This window comes from Rhinatrema bivittatum, chromosome 11 (assembly GCF_901001135.1).
Source record: "Rhinatrema bivittatum chromosome 11, aRhiBiv1.1, whole genome shotgun sequence".
NCBI lineage: Eukaryota > Metazoa > Chordata > Amphibia > Gymnophiona > Rhinatrematidae > Rhinatrema > Rhinatrema bivittatum.
Window position 1 is genome coordinate 34,058,602 of NC_042625.1, and position 11,905 is coordinate 34,070,506.

The 11,905-nt window shown below is 46.5% G+C and overlaps 1 protein-coding gene across 1 annotated transcript; it reads right to left on the minus strand.

The window, feature by feature from the left end:
- Positions 1 to 9,345: 9,345 nt before the first annotated feature.
- HCAR1 (hydroxycarboxylic acid receptor 1) lies at positions 9,346 to 10,344 on the minus strand. Its single transcript, XM_029571346.1, has one exon. The coding sequence runs from the start codon at positions 10,342 to 10,344 to the stop codon at positions 9,346 to 9,348; it is 999 nt and encodes a 332-aa protein (XP_029427206.1).
- Positions 10,345 to 11,905: the final 1,561 nt, after the last annotated feature.

The following is an 11,905-nucleotide window of genomic DNA, read 5'->3' on the forward strand; positions in this document are numbered from 1 at the left end:
AGGTGGATAATACATTGAAATCAACAGCTCAGTGTGCTATGGCAGTCAAAACAGAATGCTAGGAATTATTAGGAAGGGAATGGCAAATAAAATGGAGGATGTCCTCGAGGTATTTGCCCACTTAAACAGCGTTCTCCCAGATATTGGCCTACGGGAAGTGCAATTTAAAATTATCCACTGGTTGTACTGTGATGACGTTCGTCGGTTTCAGATGCGGTTGGCCTCCACACCGCTGTGTCTTAAATGCGGATTACACCCTGGAACCCTACTGCACAGACTATTTGACTGCCCGACGCTTCAGGCTTTTTGGGCAGCCATAGCGCAGATACTTGGCACCTGCCTGGGAGTGGACGTTGGATTCACGGGGCGAGTGCTTTTGTGCAGCCCTCTCCCGATTTCAGTGTTGGCTCGTCGATCGAAAGTAAAATTCGAAAGAGTGGCAGTCATGCTGGCGTGCCGTACCATCTTGGCCGATTGGCTTGAACCGGATGTTGCACCAACCTTTTTTGCTTGGGCTCGCCGTATGGCTGGAATGGCGCAACTTGAGCGTATGGACTTCCTCCTGGGGCACCGGAAACCGGATAAGACTTACTGTGCTTGTTGGGATGCATGCGTGTTGGCGCTACCCAAAGACTTGCAAGATGATTTACGATTTCACGGATACACGGCTGACTGGGCCGTTCAAGGGGGGGGGGAGGGGGGTTTTCCTAAGGGTTAGTTTGAGTGTGTATGAATGTGGTATGGATGCTGCGCTTTGGGGCAGGGGATGGGAGGGTGGGGGAGGGTTACAATATTTGCAAAGGTTATAACAGTTTAAAGGTGTATCAGGTAGGATGCAACTGCTGAAGTTCATGTGTTATGCTTTTCTCAGTTATTGTTACATTATTCTGCCGCTCAGGGGGTTCTGGGCGAGAGTGGTTGTTAACTGCCTGCTATTACCAATAAAAATATTATTCTGGAAAAAAAAAAAAATGGAGGATGTCATAATGCCTCTATATCGCTCTATGATGAGAGAGCACCTGGAATACTATGTGCAATTCTGGTCGCCACATCTCAAAAAAGATATAGTTGCACTGCAGAAGCTGCAGAGAAGGACGACGAAAATGATAAATGGGATAGAACAGCTCTGCTATGAGGAAAGTCTAAAGAGGTTAGGGCTGTTCAGCTTGGAGAAGAGACGGCTGAATTGGGATATGATAGAGGTCTATAAAATCATGATAGGACTAGAACGAGTAAATGTGAATCAGTTATTTACTCTTTAAAATAATAGAAGGACTAGGGGGCACTCTATGAAGTTAGCAAGTAGCACATTTAAAACAAATTGGAGAAATTTTGTTTTCACTCAATGCACAGTTAAACTCTGGAATATGTTGCTGGAGGACATGGTTAGGGCAGTTAGTGTAGCTGGGTATAAAAAAGGTTTGGTTAAGTTCCTGGAGGAGAAGTCCATAAACTGCTATCAATCAAGGGAATAGTCACTGCTATTACTGGCATGGGATCTATTTAATGTTTGGGTACTTGCCAGGTACATGTATACCAAATTGGAAACTGTTGGAAACAGGATGCTGGGCTTAATGCTCAGATGCTGAGCCAGTATGGCAACTTCTTATGTTTTTATGTACAGCAAATTTCTATTCTTGCTGGAGTTGGAAAACACTGTGCATAGGAAATAAAGGTTTTTAGATGCTGCAATTAAAAAGAGAACTGCTATCATATATCATGTCAAATGCTGTCATTTATAGCGTATGTAAACATGTCACAGGTTCACTGTATTGATTTTTTTCCACAGATGTTTTTTAGAATTTTGTACTACACAGTTCACAGATTAAATGTGGTAAAGGTTAAAAATCTGCTCTATTTACTAGGTCATTTTAGCTATGTAAAGTCCCTTATGGTGTTAAGCTCATATTTAAATCAGAAAATATAGTGCATTTTGTTACGGACAGTAAACAGCAAATGTATGATGTGAACTTAGAACTGAGTGGATGATGCTGATACTTTTTCTTAAACTTACAAGGAACCACACAAGTGAGCTCTTGGCAAGTTGTCTGATGTCTTCCATGTTTATGCCTTATGTTACTTCATACCTTATGTCACTTCATCTCACCATTGTTTATGCTCTATGTTACGCTATGACTTAGGTCACCCTATGATAACTGGATCACTTGTATATTATACAATGTTATTATATTATTATTATGTGTTTCCGGACTTCACCACCCAAAAGACTACATTACACAATCTGCCTCCACTTTTTAATCTTCTATACATGTTTATTGTATTGTGACATCATTTAAGTAGTCAACCCAGTAGTTATCCCAGAGAAGCTACCTTTTGTTGATTCTTCGAATAGTCACTGTTTCATTATGTTACATGCAAAGCCTTTTGTTGATTCTTCGAATAGGTACTGTTTCATTATGTTACATGTAAAGCCTTGTTTAATATGTTTCTTGTAAAGCCTTGTTTAATATGTAAAGCCTTGTTTAATATGTTTCTTGTAAAGCCAAGGGCACTGTTTCCCGTCCCGAGGCATTTTTGCTGTTACCTGTAAACCGGATTGATTTGTTTCCTAACAGGAAATTCGGTATATAAAAATTCTAAATAAATAAATAAAATAAATAAATAAATTGCATGAGCTCCGTGGTTCACTTCCTGTTTGGAGTGAGGTTAAAAGAAGAAATCTCACACGTCTGAATATCTTTAACAGGCATTTATTCAAAATAAGTGATTGCTTTCTCTGTGCCCAGGCTAAGTGCTATTTCTCTTTTTTTGAACAATGCACTTATATTTATATCTTCGGTTCCCTTTTTTATTATCAGATAATCATGAATAAGTGATTTCTTAGAAAAATTAGATATAAGCACGTATTTTCATGGTCATTGGGGGCATCCCTGGCAGGAGTCCTTCATGCCTAGGTGGATCTCCCTCCCACTGTACAAGTTTTATAGCCGGTGCCAGTGTCTCAGAGCTTCACTTTATGGTACAAGAGGTCCCCAAAGAAAAAGATTTATCAGCAAGAAATCCCTTGTGGCTGAGCAGACCTCAGGGTGGCAGACATTTTATAATTGTACATTCTGCATTGTGATAACATTGTATTGCATATGAGCTCTTGAGGCTCATATGCAATACAATGTGAAAGATCAATAGGTCTTCAAAGAGCAACTACCCATGTAATATTTATTTGACAATTAGCTCAAGGGCCCTGAGCACAAAAGCACCTTCGTACTTTGCCGCAGCCACTCAAAATTGCCTCCTTAGGGGTAGATTTTAAAAGGTGCGGGCGGATTGTATAACATGCACATAAAATCCATGGGCTGAGTGCACTTGTGCACCAGATTTTATAATCCGCGCATGCATGTGCAGGCGGCGCACGCAGGGAGGGGTGACGTTTAGCAAATTATGCGCAGCGACGCAATCGGGCCTCTGCCAGTTCCCTCCCTGCCTAACCTTCCTTCCCTTTCCCCTCTCCTCCTCGACCCCTACCACCTACGTAAGTAAAATATTTTTACTTACTGCTCCATTGGAGCAGAAGCAACTCGTACGCGCCGGCCGGTGCATGCTTCCCCAGAACAGCGGCTAATGGCCACTGTCCCGGCCGGCCTCCCCCCCACCACCCCTTTTTCAGAGCCCGGCACTTGTGCGCGTATCGGCAGTTCTGCGTGGCGTGGCTGAGCCCTTTAGAAACTGCGCGCGCAGGACCCGGCCACGTGCATAAGCGCTGATTTTTACGCACGTGGCCATTTTAAAATTCAACCATCAGCTAAGATACCTTCTGTGCATCTCAGCATTATTTACGGATCCAAAAGTTTGCTGGATTCCTTAACATATTTCATTGCTCCTTTTAGATGGGGGTTAGGCTTTTGGCATAGACTATTAGAAGAGTTCCAGCAGCGGCGGATTCCAAAGGACGTACCTGTCAGTCAAGAGCCGAGGAGGGTCAATCCCGGCAGGGTGCGTCGTGAGACTGGTGCTAAACATGGGGACTCGCTGAGTCGCTTGGGATGGGAGGGGGGAATGGAGTGAAAGCAGTCAATGAGTTTGTTGGAGAAAGGCAGCAGGGAGCTGCTTGCTCTCTGGGCTCCAGGATAGCAGAAGGCCCGCAGCTTTGTCTTTTGGAGAGTGGGTCCAAGCTTTTTACCTGGGAAGGGAATTCCAAGAGGCCTTCCAGCCAAAGGACTTTTAGAGATTTCTTTTTCAAATTCTAAAAGGAAGAGGATATTTACTGGAAAGATTGAGTGCAGCACCAGATATGTGTTCTTATATATAACGGGAAGGGCAGGTCCTGAATCCTGAAAAGAAACTTCAACATTACATAAGAACATAAGAACATAAGATTTGCCACTGGGTCAAACCAAAGGTCTAGCAAGCCTATGGGATAGATTTTCAAAAATACGAGCAGGCGTACATGTGCGTGCGCTACCCGGCGCACACACGTGTATGCCAGATTTTATAATATGCGCGCGCATGTTATAAAATCGGGGGTTGGCGCACGCATGGAGGTGCACAATTGTGCACCCTGCGTGCTCCAATGCCCGCGGGCTTCCCCCGTTCCCTACCCCCTAGCCTGACCTTCCCACTCCTTCCTGTAGCCTTTCCGCCCCCTAACCCTAACCTAACTGCCCCAAATTGTTATTTTACCTTTTGCGCGTGCCAGCAGCCTGCCGGCATGCGATCCTCCGACACAGCGGCAAATGGCCACTGTACCGGAGGCCTCTGGCCCCACCCCCGGACTGCCCCTTTTGTAAAGCCCCCGGGACTTAGACGCGTCCGGGGCTTTACACGCATCACCGGGCCTTTATAAAATAAGTCCCGGCACGCGTAACCCCCCCCCTACACGTATAAATCCTTTTAAAATCAGCCCCTATGTTTCCAACAGTGGCGAAGCCAGGTTTCAAGTATCTGGCAGGATCCCAAGGCATAGATACCTTCCAAGCTGCTCATCCCAGGGGTAAGAAGTGGATTTCTGCAACTCAACCTTAATGCTTTATGGGCTTTTCTTCCAGGAACTTGTCTAAAATCTGCGACACTAACAATTTTTTACCATATCCTCTGGCAATTAATTCCAGGATTTAATTATGTGATGAGTAAAATATTTTGTCCTACTTGTCTTAAATGTATCACCTAGTAAATTCATTGTGTGTCCTCTGGTCTTTGTACTTTTTGAAAGAGCAAACAACAAATACCTACAGTACCTGAATGTAATCCACTTTGAAGTGCTGAAAAAAGTGCGAAAAGTGGAATATAAATCTAAATAAATAAAAACGGATTCACGTTTACTCATTCCATGCCACTCATTATTTGAGAGACCTCTATCCTATCCCCCCTCAGCCATCTCTTCTGCAAGCTGAAGAGTCCTAACCTCTTTAACCTTTCCTCATAGGGGGATCGTTCTATCCCCTTTATCATTGTGGTCACCCTTCTTTGTACCTTTCTAACTCTGCTGTATCTTTTTTGAGATGTGGTGACCAGAACTGCACACAATACTCAAGATGAGGTCACACCATGGAGTGATACAGAGGCGTTAGGATATTCCCTGTTTTATTCTCCGTTCCCTTCCTAATAATCCCTAGCATTCTATTTGCTTTCTTGGCTGCTGCTGCTGCACACTGAGCAGAAGATCTCAACATATTATCCATGATGATGCTTAGATCACTTTTTGTCTATATGGAACTCAAGGTACATGAGGAATTATATTTTGAGACTGTGAGCTAGAGAAGACAATGTTTGCCATTTTTTGTGTCTTCTTTTCTGTATGAACTATCTGTAGCGGGGGGAGGGGGTAAGTAATAGTGGACTACTTCACATTTTTAGTAAAAGATCTCTGTTTTGGAGGAGTAACTTAAGTGGTTAGAGCAGCAGGCTATAAACCAGGGGAGATAGGGTGCTGCTCCTTGTGACCTTGGGAAAGTCATTTTACTCTCCATTCCCTCAGGTACAAATGAATCCATGCATTTCCCAGCTGTTGCACCTAGTGACAGCAGCCTCTTAAGGTGATCTCTTCAGGGTTGCCAGCTGGCTCCTGATTTTCAGGACAGGTTGCCCCAAACCTCGTTTTACTCCCATGCACACAGGTACTTATAGCCTTGATTTTCTGAGGGAATGCAATGGGTAAATCAGAATAAGTCCCAGCCTGCCATGGGGTAAAACCAGGACTGGATCAACCTCTCCTGAAAATCTGGAGCTGATTAGCAACCCTAGACCCCTTGCCTTAAAATAAACTAGGCACAGAAAAAGAATAATAGAAACCAAAATATAAAGGTTTCAGTTTCACTGAAAATACTTGCCAAAAGCGTTTTCTCCATAGATATCCCCTGTGTTTGTTAAAGAATACCAAATAATTCAGATCAATAGAACATGACATAAACCCATCCCATACCGCCATTTGTTGTTATTGAAACTAATTACAAAAAACAATGGCTACTAAACTGAGAAATAATGGTGAGAGAAAAATGTGAACCTTTCAATTGTATATAATCCATTTAGTAGTTAATTTTATTACAACCTGTGGCAAGTTTTGCTAGCTTTATTTTTCTATATACGAATCCCTCATGTTACAACATTTTCTCCTAGGTTGGCTCTGGTACATCTCAGTCATATTTATTACAATGGTCTTCCCTCTAACCTAGCTCACACCTAACCCTTGATATATAAACAATGAGGTAAAAGTATTTCTTAATTATTCTTTTTACATAACTCAGACATAGAGCAAAAACATTTGCCAGTGTGTGCGGTGTCTTAATAACCTCTGGTCGGCAGATGAGAGGCAGTATTTGTAAATCAAAGGAATTACCAGACGGCTCAGAATACAGATTTGTAATAGGTGTGATCCGTTTTCTTTCTGCACTAGTGACAATCGTGCCGTTTTCAGACCGTATTCCTTCACAGCCGTAAGCTGATTTGTCTCAAAGTCCAAGGCAAGAGTTAGAGGTGCCATAGCGAAATGCACTTCTGGTAAGTCCACACTCAACCCTGTAAAACTCCGACTGACGATGGCGTTCAGTAAATTAGAGGGAACTCTTCTGAATAAAGCCAGTTTGGAAGGTTCCAAACGAGTTCTTTGTGCTCGTCCTACTTCTTGTTCTCTGAGGGTCTCTGGAGCGCTCTTTTCATCGGCCGGGAGTTTGCTTCTTTGGAACACTTACGCGCATGCGGACTGATATGCGCGCAATATAAGACCGGACTGTTGGACGGACATAGCCTCCAGTAATTGGGCAGTACCTGAATGCAATCTGCTTTGAAGTTTCTGAAAGGTTTGAATATAAAATTTAAATTCCAATTAAATGTGTCCTTTTTCTGTTTGCTACACAAAGGCTGCGTAAAAAGGCAGTCAGGCATATATTAAATAAATATTTTTCCCACAAGCACAGAATAGAGAAAAATCCTTTTACAATAAGGCACTTAGGGCCTAATTTACTAAGCTTTTTTTCTCTTAGACATAGAGTGGGGGGGGAAAAAGCCTTTGTAAATCATGCCCTTAGTAAATAATTTACAATTGTATTCATTATGTGACGGTAAAAGAGCCCCACTCTGCTGGTTTTGCATTCTAAACATTGTTTTTATTCTTGTACTTTTCACAGCTGATCTATACACAGGGAATAATCTTTGTGGTACATCTACAAGAATAGTACAAACAATTGCCATTATTATAATTATTCAGCTTATTTTATAAACAATTCCATGAAGCAGTTTTGATATACAGTTTTAGGTAAAGACAGTGCTGTGATTTCCAGAAGTGCTAGAACAGGGCCCTCCAGTCAGTCCGATTTTTAGGATGCCCACAATGAATATGCATGAGATCAATTTGCATATGCTAGATCTCCAATGTATGATTATGTATCTCATGCATATGCCATGTGGATCTCCTGAAACTCCAGCCAGGACAGATTGAAGAGATCCTAAGCTAGATGCCAGCATTATTGACTCTGAAAAGTTTACCGCTTCATATCAATAGCATGAAAAGTGATCTTCTGTCTGTCTTTAAAATACAGTTTCAGCATAAAATGTTTTTGAGATCTTGCTATAAGTACTCTACACTGATATAATCTAAACTCAGTATTGACTCCATGCAAATAAGTTATTTAAAAAGAGAGACGTATTAAAAAAAAGATATATTAAACGTAAATGACAACTGCTTGGAAAAATATAAAAAGCCTGTCGGCTTGATTTTGTGTGAGTCAAGGACCTACTATGCCCCATACTAGACATGGGCAAATGTACCTAGATGCAAACCCCAAAAACCTCCTCCGTATGCCTAGCTCAGAGGGAAGCCGGAGGAAAAGCGGAATAATTCAAACAGATCTAAATAATTCAGCGCAACTGCTGCTCACATACCCAGCTTTTCTTTTCTTTTCACAGCTCTGATACAGTAATGGAGCAAGTCCGGCTGCCTCTTCCCGAACCTTGCATTCTCCATTCACTGTCACTAAGAATCAATGTCCACTGTGCGCCTCCTGGAAATGTTGGAGATGAGATGCAGAGACCAAGCCATTCTTAACAACAACAAAAAAAAGTTGCTTTTCAGGCATGAATCGTTTAGAAAGCGATGGCATAACCGTTTTCCACCGGGTCGCGGAAAGGCCACGGGTCGCACTTTAATCAGGACAAGGAAAGAGCCGTTTGTGGTGTAGGGCAGCAGATGACGGCAGGAAAAGGCCACCCGCCCCAGCTATTTCTGTTCTCAGCCCCAGCCAGTTCTCCCCTTGCCCACCTCCTTGCTACTCTACCACCTTGGGTAGATGAGCGTCCAAAATCTCCCATTCAGATCACACCCAGGATCCATCCGTGTCCGTGTCCAAACCTGGCAATTGTTGCTCTCCAGTGTCCCCTGCACAGCCTGCCCGGCGGACTCCGCTTGTGTGAGCGGCTCTTTCCAGCGGGAGCGTTAGAAACGTGCCAGACAGGGCCAGCTTCAGCTCTGTATTAGAATGGTCCCCTGCTTTTCTCCGCAAACAGGGCCAGACTCTGAGGAAGAGCCAGCAAGGGTTTAAGCAGGCTTAGTCAAGAAACACAGCGCCCAGAGGCAAATGCAGATCCATTGACGGCAATCAGTCCAATCTGGTAATTCCAGATGTTTGGCTCCTGCGGTACCAGCGCCATCCTGCCAGCACCTCTGGCAGAGGAATTATCTAAATCCTGTTTCCTCAAGAGAGCAGCCAAAGGGAGCGTTGTTTTCTGCAAATACTTCCTTGGTCTGGAGTTTGAATAAAGTCACTTTTTTCCCCCTCTCATTTAGATTTTTCTTTGTAAATTGAAAGCTGTGTGTGCCATTTCTTGAGCTGCTTTGCTTGCTGATGAACCGAGGAAGCAGCACCAGGAACCCATAGGGTGAGTGGGAGCGGGGGCTGCTCACAGGTGGCTGGTGGACCGAGTGGTGGTGCAGGCCACCTCATCGGGGCTCCGGTTCCTGTCCGCCTCCGGGGCTGCCAGCCTGCTGGAGCCCACCTTGAAGGCGAACACCTTCCGGTAAAAGGCCCGGAAGGAGGGGCTGGAGAAGTAATACACCAGGGGGTCCAGGGTGCTGTTGATGTAGGTGAAGCTGACCGTGATGTAGAAGGCAGTGTCGGCCGAGCGCAGGCCCCGGCAGTCGGGCAGGCGGCGGGCCAGACGCAGCAGGTGGAGGCGGGCGGCCACGCTGGGCAGGAAGCAGAGCACGAAGACCACGGCCACCACGGCCACCACCCTCACCGCCCGCTGCACCCCGGCCCGCTTGTCCAGCCGCCGGCGCCGCAGCCGCCAGATGATGCCGTGCGAGCAGTAGAGGACGATGCCCAGGGGCAGGAAGAACTCCAGCAGGAAGAGGGCGTCGTGCCAGGCGGGGCCCTCCCCCGCGCAGACGGTGAAGCTGTCGCAGTGCAGGGCGCCCAGGCCGTCGGCGCTCAGGTGCGAGCGGGGCAGCAGGTAGGAGGTGCCGGCGATGGTCAGCGCCCAGATCAGGCCGGCGATGGCGGCCGCCGCCCGGCTGGAGAGGGCGTTGAGGCGGTGGTGCGGGTGCACCACCCGGAGGTAGCGGTCCGCGGCCACCAGGGTGAGGAAGGCGATGCTGCCGGCGCGGTTCATGGCCAGCATGAAGAGCACCAGCCGGCAGGGCAGGTCCCCCAGGCGCCAGCCGGCTCCGCGCAGGTAGTAGTCGGTGCGCAGGGGCAGGCAGACGACGAGCAGGAAGTCGGCCGCCGCCAGGTTGAAGAGGTAGACGGTGCTGGCCTTCCAGGGCTTGGGGCGGGAGCCGAAACCCCACAGGGCGACGCCGTTCCCCAGGGAGCCCAGCACGAACTCGACGATCAGGATGGGGGGCAGTAGGGAGGAGAGGAGGGCGCCTTCGAAGACGCAGCACGATCGGTTGCTCATGGTGAGCAAGGGGAAGGAGCCCGGGGCTTGAAATACCCCGCGCCGCCGGCCAGCGAGAGCGGAAGAGAGCAGAGAGCCCCGCGGCCAAGGTGAGCCCTGGTCCGAGGACGGCGTCGGAGAGGCTCCGCTAGAAACCCAGGAGAGCGCGGAGCCGCCGGCGAGCTCAGCCGGCAACTGCCTGGAGAGGGGAAGAGCGGAGCCAAAAAACGAGCAAAGCGAAAGCCCTGGTCAGAGGGCGGCCTCCTGCCTTTTAAAGTCACATCCAGATGAGCGATTAGGAAATGTGATTCAATGAGATAGAGAGGGCATCTCCAGCCTAGCTCTGTAACGACTGCAGTCACTCTCTGGGCTGGGGAGGAAAAAAGCAAACCATGTCGGGAAGAAGCGGAATCCAGCTCGAGTTTTTCTCTCCCCCGATATATAAACGCCCAGATGTGTGAAGAGCCTTTCTCGTGTTAACCATTTGTTTACAGAGCGTTATAAGCAGCTGCTTTATGCGCTAGATGAAGATGAAATAGGTCGCTAGCTCTTTAGCCAAACCCCCCCCCCCCCCCCATCTCATGAAATGGATTTTAGAACAAGCCCCAAAGACCTCCCGTCTCATGTCCTTGCGAATGTTATTTTGAAAGAAAGAATTAGACGGCTGGGAAGTCACTGCCTGTCCGGTGGCCACAGGACAGAAGCCCGCGGAGAGCTCCCGGACCAGAAGCGCAAGGATGGCCTGGAGACTGCGGCTCCTCCGGCCCGGAGCCTCAGGCGAGTCGGGGGGGGCGGTAACGTGGGGGTCCAGCTGCTATAAAGTTTGTTTTATTTGCTGAACCAAAATAAACATGAGATAAACAAAAGATAGTCCCGTCTATTCTCCTTTCACAGGGTCCTCCCTCCCTCCCCTGGCTTCCGCTTCAGCTCCACTTGCGCTTCGGAGGCAAAACAAAGCTGCGGGGCCCTCGGGGCTCGGCCGGGCGGGGGCCGCCAGGGCAGGAGCGATCGGGGACGACTCTCGCCCCTTTCTACATCAGAGAGCCCCATGGGAGGGGTAAGCGTGGTCGGGGGGTGTTTTCTTTTTCGTTTTGTTTTTTTTAATTCTGAAATGTTTCTTTCAGTTCAGCAGATCGGGAGGGGCAAGGCAGGGGAGGTTTACATTTGGTTTCTCTTTTTGTTTTGTTTCATTTACTTTCTCAAATAGCAAAGAAAGGCAATGCATCTCAGGGGTTTATTGCTTTGCTATCGGTTTTAAATAAAAGTGCTTCATTGCATTTTTTTTCCCATTTCCTTTAAAAATGAATGCAAGGCTCCTTTATTAATAAAGCTGGTGCACCCAGGACAAAAGGGACTAGTGCTGCCGCCTTTCTCCTGCCCTCTGATTGCATCTTTCCCTGTCTGATTATTTTCCATCTCTTAACGGGGTTTTGTTTTGTTTTTTTGTTCATATCATGGCAGGAATGAACTTCATTTGTAAGCCTGTGCTCATTGGATCTCAGTCTCCCACATTTCTTGCTTGTGCTCAGGAGTTTTTTTGTTTTTTTTAAATTTAATGTTTATTCAGCAAAACAGGTAATAT